The sequence below is a fragment of the Sciurus carolinensis genome, chromosome 1, assembly GCF_902686445.1.
Source record: "Sciurus carolinensis chromosome 1, mSciCar1.2, whole genome shotgun sequence".
In the NCBI taxonomy this organism is placed as follows: Eukaryota; Metazoa; Chordata; class Mammalia; order Rodentia; family Sciuridae; genus Sciurus; species Sciurus carolinensis.
Genome location: NC_062213.1, coordinates 183334004 through 183353278, shown reverse-complemented (window position 1 = coordinate 183353278; position 19275 = coordinate 183334004). Strand labels below are relative to the sequence as shown.

Below are 19275 nucleotides of genomic sequence, written 5' to 3'. Positions count from 1 at the left end.
ATTATAAATAAGTGATGAACTTATCAATTGCTTTGGGGGGGCATCTATAAAAATAGTTACTTTTCTCCTTTATTGTTGTAAAGCGCATGGATTAATATTCTAGTGTTGAAGTTTTCTTGAATTCCTTAGATAAACCCATGTTGATTTTTTAAAAATATATAGTTAGGTTTAGCTAGTTAATAATTTTTGTTGTGCTTTTGCACCCATAGTCATGAGTAAAGTATTTTTTCTCTTGAATACTTGTTTGGTTTTGGAATCACTGTTAAAGATCTAGACAGGTTTTAGTTCTTTTTCATTTGGTGAAACAATTTATATAAAAATTCCTTAGTGTAGTTAAGGTTATTGCCCTCCCCCCCAAAGTCTTTGCCTTTTCATTTACATAACACTTGTTGGTCTACTCAAGTTTTTAAGAACCAGCATTTGATTTTGTCAGTCTTACCATGTTTTTCTGGCTTTCTCACTATTTTTCATGTCCCCCCCTATGTTGTTCATTCATTATTCTATTTATTTATGTGGTGCTGAGGATCGAACCCAGTGCCCCATGCATGCAAGGCAAGTGCTCTACCATTGAGCCACAACCCCAGCCGTGTTGTTCATTCTTGGAATACGTGAGTGAGTGCTTCCTTCATTGTTAATCTTCTGTTTCCAAAAATGATTTCACATCTGAATTCTTCTGTCAGCATGCTTCAACTGTGCCCAAGTTCAGACAGGATGATAGTATCAGTCTGTTCTAGGTATTTTCTCATTTCCTTTTTTAAACCAAATTGTCCATTCTCCCTTTTCTTACCTGCAATTTTGTTTTGTTTTCAGATGTGTTGGAGATATAGTAATAACCATCCTCTTTACCTTTTGATTGTTCTTTTTTTTCACCCACTTTCCCCCACTTTCTCCACAGAGTCCTGTTTTGCAGTTTCTCTTGATGAATATTTGTCCAATACGGGGCTTTCACCATCATTTTTGCTCTAGAATTTGGATTTTTTTTTTTTTTAAATCATACTGAAACCAGGTTAAGTGGCATACACTTGTAATCTCAGGGACTCAGAAGGCTGAGGAAGGAGGATTGCAAGTACCAGCTAGCCTGGGCAGCTTAGCAAGATCCTGTTTCAAAATTTTAAAAAGTGCTGGGAATGTAGCTCAGTATTAGAGTATCCCTGGGTTCAGTTCCCAGTACTGGAGGAACAAAAATATTGATTTTACACCCACAATTTACATGCATGCATACATACACATATATACACACATACATCATAGATTCATGGATTCCTGTTTTACTCATTAAGTTATAATCTGATGGGGCTGGGATTGTGGCTCAGTGGTATAGCGCTTGCCTAGCACATGTGAGGCAATAGGTTCAATCTTCAGCCCCACGTAAATGTAAAGATATTGCATCCATCTACAACTAAAAATTTTTTAAAGTTAACATCTGGTGCTCTGATTATTTATTTTGAAACCATTTGTCCTAGATTTGGCCAACAGAAGCTCCTCTTCTGATGGGCTGTATCTTTCTGACTTGACATCTTTTTTCTTCTTCTTCTTCTTCTTTAGCATTTGTTAATTCAAAACAATGTGTTCCAGGCTACCCCATCCCCCTTCCACGTTCAGTGATCGTCTTGGACACTACCACTTCTTTCTAGGAATGCCTTAGACTTGTGCTTATTACTGAGTTAAAATTGCCTGTCTTCTCAGTGGGTAGGGCAAGCATTCAACAAATATGTGTGGACAGCACGTGATCCCATGTTTTTACCAGAGTATGCTCCAGCTCACTGTTTTTGAGCCAGCTGTCCTTTATCCTATTCACTATGTTTTTACACTTAATGTTTCTACTTAGTTCATGTTCTGTTTCACATTGCTAGGATTTCCCTAATTAAATTGCCTCATTTTGAATTCTTGGTTTGGATAGTCCATGTTTAATTGCTGTTTTGGGGGACAGAGGTCATATTCCCCAAGTGGCATCTGGGTATGTTAGCCTGTTACCTCTGCACTGTCCCTGCCAGTGACCTTAAAGGGAAGGTCCTGACCTCCAGGTACCTTACAGTTAGTATTGGCCAATCCCCTCGCCACTGCTTAGAGATACCTGATTCAGGTCTTGGGAAGCAGCAGTGCCAAGGAGAAAGGCACAATCCCTAAGTGTCATACACCAGCCCACCCCTGTCCATCCCAGCAGAGCCTTCAGCTGCCTTGAGAGGGTCTCACTGATACCAGTAACTTGACCAATTGTTCCCCATCCAGCAATAGCACACATCTCACTCATGTCCTGCCTGCCCCTCCAGTATATAGCCATCCATCTCCTTAGGGATGCCCACATATTTGAGGGGAACTTTTAAAATATTTATTACGGGCACCAAGTTCTCAAAGGTTTGAGTGTCGGTGACTACTGCAAAAACAACTTATTGGTGTAGCTGTACTTCCAGTTGAGAATCCTGAAATGCTGCAGCCATTTATAGTACAAAGCTTGAATTAAACACTTTGCTGTTTTGTCCTGGCTCTTTAAGCAAGATCACAGAAATGGACATTTAAAGTGAGACTGGTTTTCTGGGCTAAAGGATATACCACCTGTGTCAGCAGTTGTGGGGACATGACAAGCTCTGGGGTTTGGTGAACAGCAACCTCTGCCACACCGAACCTCAAGGGCCTTTTCCTGGGCTGATCAGGAGATGGTGCCTGGTGGCTTCCTTCTTCATCTACCAAAACCCAGTCTTTTGGAGCTGAGCTGCTAAGAGCTATTTTTCCCCTTCTCAAGGGCATGGTATGCCTGCACAAATTACCTGAGGAAATTTTTTTTTTTTTTTTTTTTTTAATGTTGCTGGGCAAGCACTCTTACCAACTGAGCTATCTCCCCAGCCCTACCTGAGGAATAAAAGATAGTTAAATACTTAAAAATCAAACTCTGGGTTTAGGTTCTAGGGTTCGGTGCTTTTTAAAAGTTTCCCAAGTTATTCTAATAAGAATCATAATAAGGGAGAACCACCAATGTCAGTGCACAAAAATGTGTTGATTTATTAGAGGAGGGGATAAAATACAGCCAGGAAGGTGTAGTAGGGCACCGAAGTAAGTCGCCAGGAGAGGTACTCGGTATCAGCACTCAGAACTGGATAAAAGTTCCCTTCCCATGAGAGGTAACCTCAGTTTTATTTCTTGTGATCAGGGGAAACTAATGGGTACCCTCCAGTGTCAAACCTGAGCAACTTGGTGCTCCTGAGGCAGCAGGGAAGTTGTGCCTGTTTGGGTAGCACTTGGGCACAGGTGCCCACCCTGTTCTAGGGGCAGGGCAGAGGCACGAGAGTGGATGGCAACAGCCCAATTCTATTAGACATTAGGTAGCCACCGTCAGCAGGCGCCACCAGATGGGGGGGTTAGGGAGTGGGAGGGTTACAGCGGTGGCCGAGTTTGACCAGAGCATATATAGGGGCCCTCAAACCAGTCAACACAAGTCCACAAAAGTGTCAAGGCTGCTCCACCAGCCTATCTTGGGGACTGATGGCCCAACTTCAGGCATCTTCTCCCAGTGTGTGTGAGGACCTGTGCAGCTATCGCTGCTTACCAGACAGGCCAGGGGAAAGCCAGGGCCCTCAAACTCTTGAGAGCCTTCCTGAATTCGAAGCTGCTTGCAGTGCCCCGGCTTCACCAGGTCCTTACCTTCCTACATGTCCACCTGCCTAGCCAGCCTCACCCAGCTCCATTGTTTTTGTTGCCCAAGCTTCAAATAGTGAATAGTTTCTGCTCTGTGTAGGCTGAATGTTTGGTCAGGCTCCTCCCCTAGTGCCCACCACGCCCTGAGCCCACCTGCTGTGGCCGTCAAGACTGCAGCACTGCCACCATTCAGCCCTATCACTCTCAGCTGAGCAGTGCCCCTCACTTGGAGTGTACACCTTGGCAAGCTAGAGCTCTCTCTGAACTTACTCCCTCCACCTTCATTCAGGATGGGAAGGCTGCAGCTGTGTGTCACTGACCATGCATTTCTCACCTAGAGGTCCTTGGGGGGCCCTGTACTAGGGGCATCAGCATCTTCTAGGCAAATTCTCATGCTCCATCCCAGACCTACTGCATTGGAACCCCAGGACTGTTTCTGAAGAAGTCCTGAGCAGCATGAGCAGGGGCTCTGTTGAGCCTGAGCTCGGTCACCACATGTGTAGACTGAAGCACTTTTCGCTATGCCTTGGCTTCTGGGCCTGTCCAGAGACACTGCTGCCCTCCTACAGCTGGCTTTTATACAGAGCCTTGGGCAAAACACAAGTTCAATGGCCTTTGCTCTCATCTCCCGTTCTTGGCCCAGCCCTCCCCCTCTTTCACATGCCCAGCAAAGGGCTCCATGAACAAAGCAGAGTGCATATACTTGGGGCCTGGTCAACCCAAAGGAGAATCTTAGGACACTCTGTCCCCTAGCTTAGACATAGAGGGACACTTATTATTTCAATATTAATAAAAAATAAGGAAAGAAAGGACAAAAACTTGCCTCCCTTAACCAAAGGGCAGGAGTGCTGCACACCCCCCCACCAATGCAGACAGGGCCCAGCACCAGGGGTCATATGTGCTGATGGCAGGTCCAAGACTGCCTGCCAGAGACCAGCACCTTGCAGGCTGCGGCCATGGTGGGCCCTGTGACACAGGTCAGAGATGTAGGCACACAATTAAATACATGTTTAATCATCTCACAACACACAGTAGTGCAGTAGAAACGTCTTTTTTTTTTAAAGTCATTCCCCCAGCGCTCCCATTCCTCAACTCCCAGATACTAGGTCTGAGGAACAGTGACAGAAACCAGTGGGATTCCTCTCTGTTTGAAGGAGCTGAGAGTCTTTCTGAGTTAAAGTTGCCTTCTGAGCAGCCAAGAGCCCTATGAGGAGGAGATGCACACGTTCACTCAACACACACGTGCAGTGGACACAGAAAAAAGACAGACGGAGGGATGGGGGGGACCACAGTGGGCAGTTACACACATGCACTCTCACGCCACAACATTCCAGTCTGTGGCTGTCTCCTCTAGGGACAGAGCGGTGGCCTGAGCCTGGAGCAGCAGAGGGAGAGAAGAGGAGGCTGCCTGTGTCAACTGCCCCTAAAGCCAGGGCCCCTTGTCACCCCTGGATAGCTAATCCTCTCCTGATAGTGCTGATCAGAGAAGGGAGCAGGCTCCCATGCTGAGGGCCAGACATTGTTTCTGCACTAGTGTTTTAGTATCAGTAATGGGACAGAGATGCCACATCCTCTTGGCCTTGCCAGGGGACCCACTATGCCCCAGAGAAGAGAACAAAGAACATGCCCTCCATCGGGCCCCTGGAGCCAGGAAGCTGCACTACCACAGGGCAGCTGGAGAGGATGCTGAAGCAGGCTGTACTTGCCCTTGGGTGGGAAGGGCGGGCTTGTAATAAAGGAGGCCCTGAGGTGCGGATAATCTGGGGGCCTACCAGACAGGTTCAAAGAGGAAACCTCTTCATTCACAGCTTCGTTCACGGGTTCCTGGACAGTGTCTGTGATTCAAGTACCAGCAGTTTGGGGTGGGGTGTTGGGGTGGAGTGACCAGCAGGTACTGGGAGATCAGCTGCCCGCAGGCTTGGGTGGTGGGGAACCAGCCTGGCCGTGCGTGGGCCCTGGCACTACCAACCCCTGCTCTGAGGAGACAGACCAGGTAGCTATAAGATCTCCTCTCGTGGACTTCTAGCCTTCAGTGGTGTCTGCCCGTTGGGCACAGAGCCATTCTGACCATGCAGGAGTTTGCCCTTCTCCCGGTCGGGCCACGTGAAAATGGCATCATCGCTGTCTAGCTCCGACTCTGAGTGCATCAGGCTGCTGCTCAGCATGGGGCCTTTGTGTTTGATGCCTGCAAGGAAAACGACGAACCCCAGTGTCAGGAGACAGCCCTTCCCAGGCCCAAGCCACACCCTGTACCCTCATCCCAGCCCAAACAGGAGCCAAGGGACAGTCCACTAAGGGAAGTCACAGAAAGCACAGCCTGGGGATCAGACCTGGGCTCTGCTGCTGGGTCTTTACCCCCAGTATTCCTGAGCTCTGGTTAGTGCCCCCCAGTGGCATTCTACTTCCTTCTAGATTTGTAGTGTGTTCTCACACCCCTTTCTGAACAGGGTGGTGGAATGAGGTGGGAGGCAGGAAAGCCAGAGAACTCGGACCCTGGAGAACAAGCCTCGAGCCATCTCCTAGCTCAGTAAGGACAGTGAGTCCCTGACAGCGTGAGGATGTAGCCTCACTCCATGTCCATGTTGGCTCCGTGGTTCTGGGTTGAGTCTGGCTTCACTGGGTGGGGCCTGGAGGTGGGAGAGCAGGCATGTGGCAGAAGTGGGAACTCTCAAAGTCCCAAGCAACCATCTCATCAGAACACAAACCAGGGACCATGAGAAGCACCTGGGTCAGAAAAGATGCCTAAGACTGCAAGCCATGTTATATGCCACCTGTACTACTTACTTGCTGGCTGCTGCTGCGCCAGTCAGAATGCGGTCTGGTAATAGTTTTGGGGTGGATCCTGCTCAGCAGCAAAATGGCTGCTCTCTGGCTGGTGCAAATACTCCAGAGAAAGCAAAGGGGAGGCTAGAAGTAGGAGTTGCCAACAGGGACACCCCACCATGGCAGTGATTCGGGCCTAGCTCTGTCTGCTCCCAAGAACTAAGCTCTTTCCTTTATTGAAAAGGTGACCAGTCAGATGAGCTGCGTTTGAACCAGCCAGCCCCCAAACCTTATCACCTAACAGTTACTCTCCAAAACATCGCAACAGTGTCTCCAGAGCCTGGGCCACCCTGCCCTTCCCAGCCAGCCTGATTTATAGCTCTGAGTGCTCTGGGTTCCCTGACAGCATCTGCTTCTTGGGGACCATACCTCTTGCCAACTTAGCCTACGTGCAGTTTTATCTGTGCTGTGGCTGAGAATCTGGCAAGGAGCTTGCGCAGCCTTATCCACATCAGGAGCACAGCCCTGGGACATGACTGTAAGTTGCCCTCCCCTGGGTCTAAGAGCAGTAGAAGAGCACTGACAACTGAGGTTTCTCCCCAATACGGTGGGGACAGTGGCCAGCGTAAAGCCTAGGACAGGGAAAGGCCTTGCTGTGCCCCTGGAGTTGCTATGCCCACCCCTGCCTCCCTGTCCTTTAGGGAGCTTTTGCCTTCTAGGGCTACCCACACCAAGGAGAGGGTCCCGCTGGGGACATCCATCCCTGGTTCCAGAGCCAGAGACTCACCCAGGGCCCTCCCACCATTAGCTCCTGTTGGCCTAAAGAACTGAGTGGACTTCGCCCTAAAAATGGCAAGCTGGGACACATACTACCAATGAAAGCTGAACATCCACATCCCCTGAGACTCAACAATTCCATTTCTAGGTCTACACCTAATAGAAATCCACACCTGTGTCCATCAAAGGCACAGACAGGAATGTTCACAGCACCCTCAAGAGCCAAAATGGAAAGAACTGCCCATTGACTATAATGGTGAATAAATACATTTACACAACAGAAATTGGACAGCAATGTGAATGAATGACAGATAAATTTCATCAATTTAATGGTGAGTGAAAGGAGCCAAACACATGATTCCTTTCATATAAACTACTCCAAGACACCAGTGTGAACTGGGGGAAGGGAACTGACAGGACAGAAGCACAAAACAGGGACCTGGAGAGCTAATTACCTGAGTGCATTCACCTGTGGAGACCCAGCATGGCTATACCTACAATTTTCCGACCAGATTGGGTTGAACCACAGACTATTTTGCAGGTCAAAAAGTTAAATACCAGTAATTTAATATGGTTTAATCTACTATATTTTAATATAACTTTTTGAAAACAAAAACAAGAACAACACCAATAGAATAGCAAAACAAAACCAGACCCCAAACCAGAACTGCTGACCGCAGACCTGTCTCCTGAGGGCGGGCATCTCCTTGCTCCATGCAGCGGCCCTGCTTTCATGGTCCACACCCAACGGGCCTCCATTCAGGCTTAACACCACACACTGCCCTCTCTGTGCCACATGCCCACTCTCAGCTCCTCATGCTGAACTTCTGTAGCTCTACACTTGTGTGATGTGTCCCTGAACCCAAGTGGCATCCTGCAGTGGCTGCACCCTTGTTGAACCTGCCCATCCACAGAGCCAGAGCACAAGCCAGCACTTCTGGCTGCTCAGACCCATTGGTGGGTCCCCTCCTTCCCTGGCCAGAGGCTGCCCACAAGAGGAGGACACTGTTGAACCTCTCACCCTGTCTCACAGGCAGGTTCTGGTGCCAGGTGTCCTGTGAATGTTCTCATCACCATGCTGGCTCCTGAGCGCAGCACTGCCTGCCTCAAGAGGCACCTTAATGCCACAGCCCCCTCCTCCACAGGAATGTCACCTCTGCCAGACCACACCTTCTGCATCTCTGTGCATAGAAGCCACCACTAAAGCCCTGGCCCTCTGTCCTGCTACTCCAACTTTTCTAGTTTTGAAAAGGACCTCTCCATGCCCCAAAAAGGGCCTCCACTTCCTCACCACCCTACTTCCTGGCTGACCGCACTCACATTCTGTCCTAGCTCTCTAGGTGGCTGGTATCCTCCCAGGGTCATCATTCTTGCTGACTCTCGGGCCTCAGCAGCAGCAAGCATTGACTTCAGGGTCCCAGCCCTTCCTCACAGTCCACCTTGGGGCCCTGGCCTTCCCTGCTCAGGGCTGCAGGCCCCGGCTGTGGGGGGCTCATCCTCACCAGCAGGGGATGGCTGCCCTCTGTACCTCCAGTCCTGAGTGTTCTGCTGAGTTCAATTTAATCATCTCCTCTCACCCAGTTGCTGCACCAGACGTCCAGCTCTCTCGACAGTGCTATATTATTCTCTGTCTCTCAGCCCAGAAGTCGGCCTTGACCCTACTGCCCCACGGACACGATACTGTTCAAGAAACTGTCACTCGTCCACAGACCACTGCAAAACTCTCCTTGTAGCCTCCCTGTCACCTCTTCCCTTCAATTGGTTTATGTGGTCAGCAGGTTAATTTTCCAAAGATGGCACTTTCAAGATGTCTCTTCTCATCACCATCAGAACAAATATATCTGTACCCCCTTTAAAAATACCAGTGGCTTCCTCTGTTTAGAAGAAACCCACAGCCAGGTCCCTGCTCCCCGGCCCAGCTCATCTGCCCAGGATGTCACCTCTGTCTCCTTCCTCCAACAAGCTCTGCCCTCCAGCCGGGCCAGCCCCGCCTGTGATGCTCAGCCCAAGCGTGTCTGCCTGGCTCACTTCCACCCAGCGGGTTACTCTTTATGAAGACTTTTCATGATCACACTTCGTGTAATTGTGAGCATGACTTGGGGAGGGGAAGGGGGATGATAAAGAGCTTTCTGGACAGAGATACAAAATAGTAGGACTTATTCAGGAAAGAGGAAGATCCTAGAAAAACAAACTGACATGAGCTCACAAAGGCCCCACTAGACCAAAGCTGTAGCTTTTTTGTGCTGGAAACAGTGAATCATGAAGATTCCAAGACGGAGAAAAAGAGAGTAACGCCATAAAGATGAACTCGGCACTGCAGAGGGTGGGTGTTGTGGCTTTCCTCAGTCCTCTGCTTCCTGATGCGCTGGCTTGAGGCAGGCCCCGCCCACAGTGCTCAGATGGAGCAGAGCCCAGGATGGGCTGCCTGCCCAGGAACGCTTCCTCTCTGCAGATATGTCTCCCCAACCAGGCTGAAATTCTCTGACGGCAGAGCCTGTCAGGACTCTACTTCCTGCAGCCTCCTTTAACACAAAGCCCAAAGCAGGAGGGGGTTTAATTAACATTTTCTATAAAAATGGTTCTACTTGCAGAGGATTTGCCATAGCTTGTATGGAGCACAGCTCCCATAAACATATGGCACCTGTTCTGTGGCATGCATGATGAGGTCACCACGTAACCAAGCCTAGCAAAGAAGAGAGGTCCACAACCCGTCTAACTCCGCCAGTGCCACCACTCAATCACTGGAGCTATTGGTGCAGTAGGAAATCCTTCAGTGGGAGGCACGTGGCAGACAGTTGTCTGAAACACCTACAGCCAGCAGGGCAGCTGGGGCATCTCTGCCTAAGACAAAAATGGCAGCTGTGGACCACCAGATGATGGAGAGAGGAGGGTGGAAGGAGGTGACTGAGAAGGAAGTAAGCTAGCAGACACTTGTTCTGATCTGCTCTGTGTCCAGAAAGAACAGGCATAAGGGGCCAAGGACCTTGAACCTCACCACATGGGCAGCTTGAAAAGCTGAATCCAGATGGTAAGCCTGAGGGACAGCAGGCAAGGGAACCAGGAGGCCTGGCATCTCTGCGGAGTGGAAGGAGCACTGGGAGGTGGGCCCAGCAGTTGGCCCGTCCCGCCTGTACTTTCCACAGGCACGGGAACCACGTCTGCAGCACGAAGCTGTGGGTCAATGAGCTGGCCACGGTCCAGCTCCCAGCCTACCTGCTCGGGAGGTCGGCTTCAGCTCCAGGCTCTCCTGATCTGTGGCATCCAGGATCTTGTACCTGCTTTTCCTCTTGGGTTTTCCTTTTTGCCTAAAACACACAATTCCCATCCCTGCTCAGGAAAGATGCTCTCTTGAGGCTCAGGACAAGGGCCAGTGCATGCAGGGACCTCCCTTGCAGGTGGCTCTCCTCATTCTGCAGCCAGGGAAGGTGGCAACTGTGATTTGTTCCTCAAAACACCTTCCTCACATGGGGCTGGGTTTGTGGCTCAGTGGTAGAGTCCTTGCCTAGCATGTGTGAGGCACCAGGTTCGATCCTCAGCACCATATATATATATATATAAAAAAACAAACAAACAAACAGATAAAGGTCCATCAAAACTTAAAAAATAAATAAATAAATAAATAAAATAAAAATGTTCCTCACAGCCCTGGGAAGGCAAGGGAGCTGTGACCATGTTATGGTCTCATCACTCCACATACAGCAAGGACAACAGAAAAGGAAACCTGCACGTGGCATGGGAGGAAGAAGCAGCAGACTCCCTGGTGTTCCTGAGGTGGTTCAAGGTGGTTGTCTCAGGCGGGTGGGAATTTTTAAAATTCTCTTAATTTTCTAAGTTCTATATGAGGTAACATTGCAGGTTAAATCCCAGTCCTGTCACTCACTAACTGCATCTCAGACAGGTGACATGATTTTCCGAACCTATGTTTCCTAATTCATAAAATGAGGAAAGGCTGCTACAGGTATAAAAAAGATATTACCTATAAAATGTTATCATAACACACAGGAAACACAGAAGTCATATTAATAATGAAAAACTATAATAAATGTAACTACAGAATGTTGTAAGACTACATGGGAAGACTTAAATGAAGAAACCTAAACCACTCATCATCATAAACCCAAGTCTACAATTGTGTGAAATCAGATACGCACACGATTCTCAGCTAGGAAGGAAGCTGTGTGAAAACTCCTGTGTTCAAGTGTAAGGCTGGGGGTGGAGCATCCAAGGAGTGCACCTGGGTGGGATCCACTCCACCCTTCTCCACTCCAGGGTTCTGAGGCTGTGGATCTCCACAGCAACAGTCTCCCCACCTGACCAAAGGTATGTGGGCCTGCCCTCAGCAGAGTTTGAAGGTGAGGAACTTTCTGCATAGGCCTTGTGTGAGCCAAACCTCTCCAACCATGACTGTGGTCCTTCAATGTGGAAAGTACCAAATGACAAGCCCCCCAAATGAGTTTCAAAGGAGAATCCATCTTACCTCTTACAACAACAGATTGCAGTCCAAGACAGGATCCCCAAGGCAACAACAATAACAAAGGTAGCAATGATAACGTATAACACACTCCATTCTGTCAAGAAAATCAAAATGGTGAGGCTGGGAAGAGAGAGGCTGGAAGGCATGGATGAGTTGTCCTGCTTGGGCAGGAAGTAGTTTTTTGCCAGGAAAGACCAGACCCTGGAGCCCAGGACAGCTGAAGCCTGCAAGCTTCTGAAGGGTCCCTACTTCCCAGGCCCTGCTGTGAGTGCTCTGAGGTCCTGCAGTAGTGTGCAGGCACAAGTCTTCATGAGGGGACTGCAGGCGTCCACTAGGGGACAGCACACAGGTGCTCCAGAAGGAGAGACGCCAGGTGGGGTACTGCAGCGTCCATCCAGTCTGATTTAAGCCTCGTTCTTCTTCCATGAGTGCTCCAGAGTTTTCTTCCCAACCTCCAGTACTGAGGGTTGAACCCAGGGGCACTCTACCACTGAGCTACATCTCCAGCCCTTTTTTTCTTTTATTCTGAGACAGTATCTCACTGAGTTTCCCAGTCTGTCCTCAAACTTGCCATCCTCCTGCCTCAACTTCCTGAGTTGCTGGGATTACAGGCGTGTACACCATGCCCAGATTTTCCACTAACCTTGAGCTAGTGTGAAGAAAAAAGGAAATGCCCCCCTGCAAACAGAAAGCACATTGAGTTCTCTTCCTCACCTGCTCATCTCCTCAGAAATATCAGTACCTGTCCCCTTGGTGCAGATCCACACTCCAGCCACAGCAACCAGCTTGGGCCACACAGACTCACCACAATTGCTGTCTCCATCTCTCAGTTGCACCTTGATGAAATTCTCCATCCAAAAAGGGTCACAGATACATCTTTTGGTGAATGAATCGCAGTGGCCATGCTCAGAACAGTTCAGTTGACATGCTATAGGTGGCAGGAAAAGGAAAATGTTGACAATCAGTGCCAAGGGGACAACCAGGATCCAGCATGTGGGGCTGTGGACACTCAAGCAAGCCCTGCTCAGTGCCCTGTGGTGCCATTTCCTGGTGAGCGGACTCAAGAGCTTTCACAGCATGGCTGGTGCATGCTGCATGAGGCAGAGGGGTCAACAAGGCCACCAGAGACAGTTCCGGTTGGTCTTCCCTTGCTCTATGAGAGACTCTCCAGCTTTTACATCTCATACACCCACTTCTGAGAACAACAAACTTCAAAAAGACAATACATAGAGTATAACAAAGGGAGTAGTTATATTGAATGTGGTTTGAAATATTTAAGAACACAAATTTTTGAAATAATATTAAAACATTATAATAAGATTTAGTAGTGGGTCTATTATAATGCTGAAATAGTAGTGATGAGTAAAAATGGTGCTCTGTCATGTAATGTGATAGAAATGTGATTTGTGTTGCTTGAAGTCACAGGTGCTGCTAATTGTACCCATCTGTGTCACTGAGGGAGATTATGAATTTCAACCTGAGGTTAGTGAAAATAAAGAGACAATTTTTTCATTCAAGCTGCAGCCTCCCTGAGCACTCTTAGGGCGCACTGGCACAGGGCATAGGGTAAGGACCCCTAGGCGAATGGGGACTCCTGCCATAATGGTGGTGCAAGAAAACGACTGAGCGTTCCCAGAGAAAGGAGATGAACACAGCGGGGCAGAGGAAAGCTGTGGGATGGGCAGGCTCTCCTCCCAGTGCCCCAGGATTACTCACTGACAGTACTGATTTCCAGGGCTCCAAATATCAGGAAGTCTGCCTTTTGCTTTCGCAGCTCACTCTTGAGCATTGCTGCCACCTCGTGGCCTTTGAAGATCTGGTGCGGAGGCTCGTTCTGCACAAAAAATACCATCTTGGTGCTGCAGAGACATGTGACAGTATGATGAGCTGGAGTGACCCACAGGGCCGCAGGAGCTAGCACTTACTAATTACCAAGAACATTCTGCTGTGCCTGACGCTGTGCGTTCTGTCACAGAAAGCCAGTGAGAAAGTCTTATCAGTGCCATCTTCATTTCACAGAGGACAATCTGGGGCTCAGAGGGGTTGAGTAACTTGCCCAAGGTCACACAGTTAATTATGGCAGAGCCAGATCCTCACCCTACCATGACTGACTCCAAAGCCTATACTTTAAAAATGCCCCAACTAACAGGATGACAGGAAGAGAAGATTGGGGATTTGGTTATGGCAATATTTGTCATTAGCCTTTTCACAGTTGACCATGGTGCTGCTGGGTTTGTGGCTTGGTCACTGGTTAAACCAACTACAGTACTTTATAAAATGTAAACTGTTGGAAAGCATCAAAGATTATCAATAGGCCAAACAGCCAAAACGACTGTTACTGTAACAGTAAAAAGAAAGATGGTGCGGCTGGTACAAAACCGTTACTCCATGCCCAGAATCTCTGCTTTCTGATCGTCAGTTTCTATTCAAGATGGACCATGTCTGAACTCATATACGGGTAGCATGAAATCAGTTCTCTGTGTCTTTGCCTTAATTTTTGATAGTCTGCTTCTCAAACTCCATAAATCAAACCTTCCTAATCAGTGGGTCACATTGGATTTAAAGGTGTGCCCAAGACACTGACTTGCTCAGCATAGGTTGGTTGGGAGGACCCAGGTATCTCAAAGGCCCTGGACCAGTTGCTGCCAGTATAAGTAACCTTTGTATTTATCCCAAGGTGTCAGTGCAAATAGTTATCATTTTCTATGTACAACATGAAAGTTTGGAAAGAACCATCATCAACTAAAAGCTTGCTACACAGTAAGACTAACAATGAAGTCTTGCAAATTCCAAAAAATCAAGAAAACATACCTTAAAAGATGTATGGTCCATGTCCCATTATTTTCTCCCAGTTACCTACTCTGTACTTATAGTTTTAGTTTCTGTGGGTATACTAATAACTCTCAAATCATTATCTCTTCTCCCTTCAGAACCAATAGTGACCACTCTATACCTGCAAATGCTTGTAAGAATATCTACTCCAGATCTCTCGGAAGCCTGGAACCCAACATGTCTCAAAATAAACTCATGGGCTGGGGAGATAGCTCAGTCGGTAAAGTGCTTGTCTTGCAAGCTCAAGGCTGTGGGTTGGATTCCCAGTACCACAAAAAAAAAAAAAAAACTCATGGTAATAACCATTAATTGAGTGTGTTAGGGATATATATAAATATCATGTTATTTAATCTTCAGTATCAATCTTATAAAATAGGTACTAGCATTTTCACAGGTGACACAGGTTCTGAGAGGTGAAGTGGCTGTGCACATCACACGGCTCACGGTGGTATGCAGAAGCTGTAATACCCCACCTCCCCCAAGCTGAATTCTCAGCTCAGTCAACCCAGTCCAAGCAGGAACCCAGAGAAATCCAGATGCCTCTCTCTTTCTCATACCTTGTGATGGCAAGTCTGAACAAATCCACCAACAATGCTGTCACCAGCACTCTGGCTAAAACCTTTCAACTGCTTCTACCCACCCGATTCCCACCAACCTGGACTTTGCCCTGTTGCTACTCCTAGGCTGCTGAGTATACCAAGGAGGAGGAGGAAGGAGGAGGAGAGAAGAAGGAGAAGCATGAGTGGGAGGAGGGAGGAGAAAGAGGAGAATGAGAAGGAGGAGAAAGAATGAAGGAATGAAGGAAGGAGTGAATGAGTGCGTCCTAATCAAACTGTCTCTGGTCCAGTCTACCCTGGTTGCATATCAGATCTCCTGGGAAGCTTTTAAACCTTAGGTGCCCAGGTCCCACTCCAGCTGAATCCTACTCTCCAGGGATAAGGCTTGGGCAATGGTACTGTCATAAAGCCCCAGGTCATTCTAGTGCGTAGTCACAAGTGGGAAGCACTGTTCTCCCTTCATGTCTTGGACTCTGACTGAGACCCTAATATTGCTCAAAGCTGGCATCCCTCTGTAGAGCTGCTCCCAACTTTCACCAGTCTCCCTGCTTCCTACTTCACTCTCCCCTCTTCGAGGCCGATGGCCCTGACCCTGCCACACAGACAAAACATGGGACTTGGCACCAATGCTCCAACTTCCCTCGGCAGTACTTCCCCCTCCTCCTCCAGCTCTACCACACCAGCCCCAGGTTTTCCTCAGTTCAACTCTGTTTATCTCTATCACCTCCTTTTCCTCAGCGCTTTGCCCTCAACAGATAGAAAGGCTCAAAGATTTACTGTCTCAAAAAGGCATATTTTCATCCTGTCCCCCATAGGACTTCCAGTAACAGCTTCTGCAGAGGTTCCTACTTAGAAGCTCTGCCTGGGACGTGACGCCTCCTTCTGCTGTCACTGGCGTTGTGGTGTTCACGGGAGCCTGACCCATCCCAGCTGTTGTGCATTCTCACTGTACCACCGCCCACAGCATCTGAAGGTACCAGTAGCCCCCAATGCCAGACTGTACCTCAACTTCCAGCAGATCACTGCCACCTGGCCTTCCTCCCACCTCCCTGGCTGTTCTTTTTAGTTTCTCTGCTGCCTCGTCTTCCTCTGCCTCTTCCTTAAATACTGGTGTTCTCCAGAATTCTGTCCTTGCCCTCTTGTCACACCCTGATGTGACTCATCCATCCTTATGGCTTTGACTTCTTCCTAGACACTGGTGACTCCTAGCTCTTCCTTTCACCCCAAGTTCCAGCCTATACTTAGGACCATCTGGGGAACATCTCCCTGTGTAGACCATAAGACAACCCAAATTCAGTAGTCAAAACAGGTTCCTCCTTCCTCCCTAATCTCACTTATTGGCCTGAACCATCCATCCAGACCTTCAAACCAAAAGCGACCCACAGATCACCTCCATTTCCCAAGGACCACCAAGGTCTGCTAGTTTGCCTCTGAATATCTTCTTTTTATCTCTCAATTCAGGGTCACCACCTTTTTATTGGGCTAGTCCAGAAGATCTCTGATTGGCCTCTGTTTCTTCCCATTTTAGTTGAATCTTCACCCTATTGATTTTACTTTACTAATTATGTCATGTCCTTGCTTTAAAAGCAAACAAAACCTCACACACATAAAACTAACTTGGGGCCTCCCACCAAAACTGTCACAGCTAAACTCCTTGGCTTGCATGCAGTGTTCTCAGGCTCCACAGGCAGCCTTATCTTTGAACACATCCTGGGGCTCCCTAAGCTCTGAACCAAATGACTTCTTCCAGAAGAAACCTGGCACTTTCCAACTCAGGGTCACAGTTTATGCTGCTCCCCTCTTCTGAACTTCCTTCTAGTTCTCCTGTACTGGTCAAAGCATGTTCTACTTCTGGAAAATCTTTGGGCTCTCTTGGAATTCCCCAGAATTGACTGCCCTTGCCTCTGAGGTTCCCTGATAGCACATTCTGTGTCAAATTTGCCCCATAATGAGGTGATATGTTTACTTGGTTACCTCCCTTCCCAGACTGTAGTCTGCAAAAAGTAATAGAACCCACCCTCAGACCTTGTGCCCTAGCACCTGGCTGGTATGCAATACAGAGCATGCAACCTGTGTCAGAAGGGCAAGCTCATTAATGAGACTAACACCATGAGTGGTTCCTGGTTAGAGAGCCCACCATTCTCCATCTACCCGCTGACCTTTCCTTTTCTCCCCCCATTCATTGCCCAGCTACCTCTGCTCCGTGTACGGCTGAATCTTTTGCACAATGATGTCGGAATCCAGCACCCCCAGGAGGACCCCAATCTGGCGGATGAACATCCCCTTCAGCCTCTCAGTTAGCTGACTGACGTTGACATCCAAGATGATCTCCACCAGGTTGTTTTTCCTGGGATCTGGAAAGCATGTGGATCGGTCATGGCTTTGCAAGTAGGAGAGTTAACACAGACCTGCCACTGTGCATTTGCTTTGTCATAGGAGGGGAAGTAGTGACAACATTTAGTCCTTCTTCCAGTGGTAATGGATGATAGTAAATTCCTCACAAGACAATCTGGGGCTGGCTTGGAAAGCTTTATACCAACCTGAGAACTGCCACATGTGTGCTGGGGGCAAGGTTACATCAAGGCAAAGGACTTAGTGAAGGGACAAGGGAGGAGGGTACACTGCAGCCTTTGTTTTAAAAACCTCTGTCCCAATGGTACTGCTGAGCTCTCCAGGCCAAGAGAGGAGCCATGCAGTCTCTCCTGATCCCATCTGACTTTCAGTGACTTGCTGTACTTTGTCTATGACAACAGGAGGAAAAATGTCTATCTCAGTCTTATTGAATATTATCAGTAATGTGAATGCATCCATCTCAATAGGTTTAAATACAGGAAACACAAAGAAAATCCAGGTAGCTAAGGAAGGATTTCCTTAGAGCAAACGCACAGCTACACTGTCTTTTTACAAGTCCAGAACTAAAAGACTACCATGCTTTACTTCTGAACATGTCCTAAAGACTATTCCACATTTAGAAGTTAAAGTGAATTGTTCAGAATACCTTATTTACAAATACTTGGATGCACCATTTGCTTGTTCTACCTGATTTCGAACACAGAAGAAACTCTATGGTGTCTTGGCTGTTGTCCTTCCCAGGGGCAGGACAAGGCTTAGAAGACTTCCCAAGATCCCTTCCCATCTAAACCTCTATGCATGAGCTTGACCTAAGTAAGACTAAGCTTAAAGTTAATACCTGCTCATCAGAACCCCAGGACGTACAAAGCTCTGTCCCACCTCCACATTCAGTTCCACCAAATTAGTCTCAAAGTAAAACAAAAACATGGTTCTATGTAAGAATAAAATTTTATTTCTGGAAATCTCAAATGTATGCAGGTCACCAGTCACATTACCTTTCCTGAGCTGTCAGATAGAGCCTGAGGCTCAACTTATACAAATAATTTCGTTTTCTGCATCTGGTGCTGATGAGACAACATGATTTGAGCTACTCCTGTGCTCAGGTTCCCAATGCATCTGAGTCCTATCTCCTCAGCCACAATAGCGGACAAAGTGCTGGCTGGGGCACAAAAGCCTGGTTCTGGCACAACTGCTGTGTGACACTGAGCAAGCCCTACCCTGTCTGAGTTTTGTTTTTTCCATCTGAGATGAGCAGATGTATAGGTAAGAGGTATACTGCTGGAGTAAGAAGTTCCTAAGGACTTTGCAGCATGGAATTTCTAGATTGTTTTTCATTTTTCTTTTCTTTTTTGGTACCGGGGATTGAACCCAGGAATGCTTTACCACTGGGTTCAGCCCTTTGTTTTATTTTATTTGGAGACAGGGTCTCACTGAGTTGCTGAGGCTGACTTTGAACTTGCAATCCTCCTGCCTCAGCCTCCCAAGCCACTGGGATTACAGGCATGTACCATCACACCCAGCTATAGACTGCTTTTCAAACTGGGCATGCCATCTGGCTTTGTCCATGCTAGAGAGGAAGGCATCTCAAGACAGAGGCCTCCATCAGCCCGTCTGGCAGTTCCACTCAGTCTTATCACTAAGTGAACTCACCAGGTTTCACCTCCACAGTCGTCCGGTCTGTGTCACTCTCACCCTTTGCATCAGTCACTTTCAGGTGAAATGTGTAGGTTCCCTCAACCAGGTTGGAAAGAAAGAGGACAGGATGATGGTCGGAGTGATTTAACACCTCCTGTAGGGTTGAACAACACAGCTATGTTGCAGAACAAAATACCACTCCTTTCTTGAAGTCAGTTGCTGTTTCTGCCATAACTAGGTTCTGTCTGGGCTGGA

General features: G+C 47.9%; 1 protein-coding gene across 3 annotated transcripts in view; it reads right to left on the bottom strand.

The window, feature by feature from the left end:
• Positions 1-4623: 4623 nt before the first annotated feature.
• The window catches only part of Kiaa0319l (KIAA0319 like), a 104085-nt gene continuing 89433 nt past the window's right edge, over positions 4624-19275 (bottom strand). For all 3 annotated transcript variants that reach the window (XM_047539243.1, XM_047539249.1, XM_047539251.1), the window contains exons 15-21: positions 19036-19174; positions 17228-17387; positions 13361-13503; positions 12450-12572; positions 11648-11738; positions 10384-10475; positions 4624-5815 (exon numbers count right to left, since the gene is read on the bottom strand). In XM_047539243.1, coding sequence (XP_047395199.1) covers positions 5628-5815; positions 10384-10475; positions 11648-11738; positions 12450-12572; positions 13361-13503; positions 17228-17387; positions 19036-19174 — 936 coding nt within the window. In that variant the 3' untranslated portion in view covers positions 4624-5627. The remainder of the gene's footprint in view (positions 5816-10383; positions 10476-11647; positions 11739-12449; positions 12573-13360; positions 13504-17227; positions 17388-19035; positions 19175-19275) is intronic.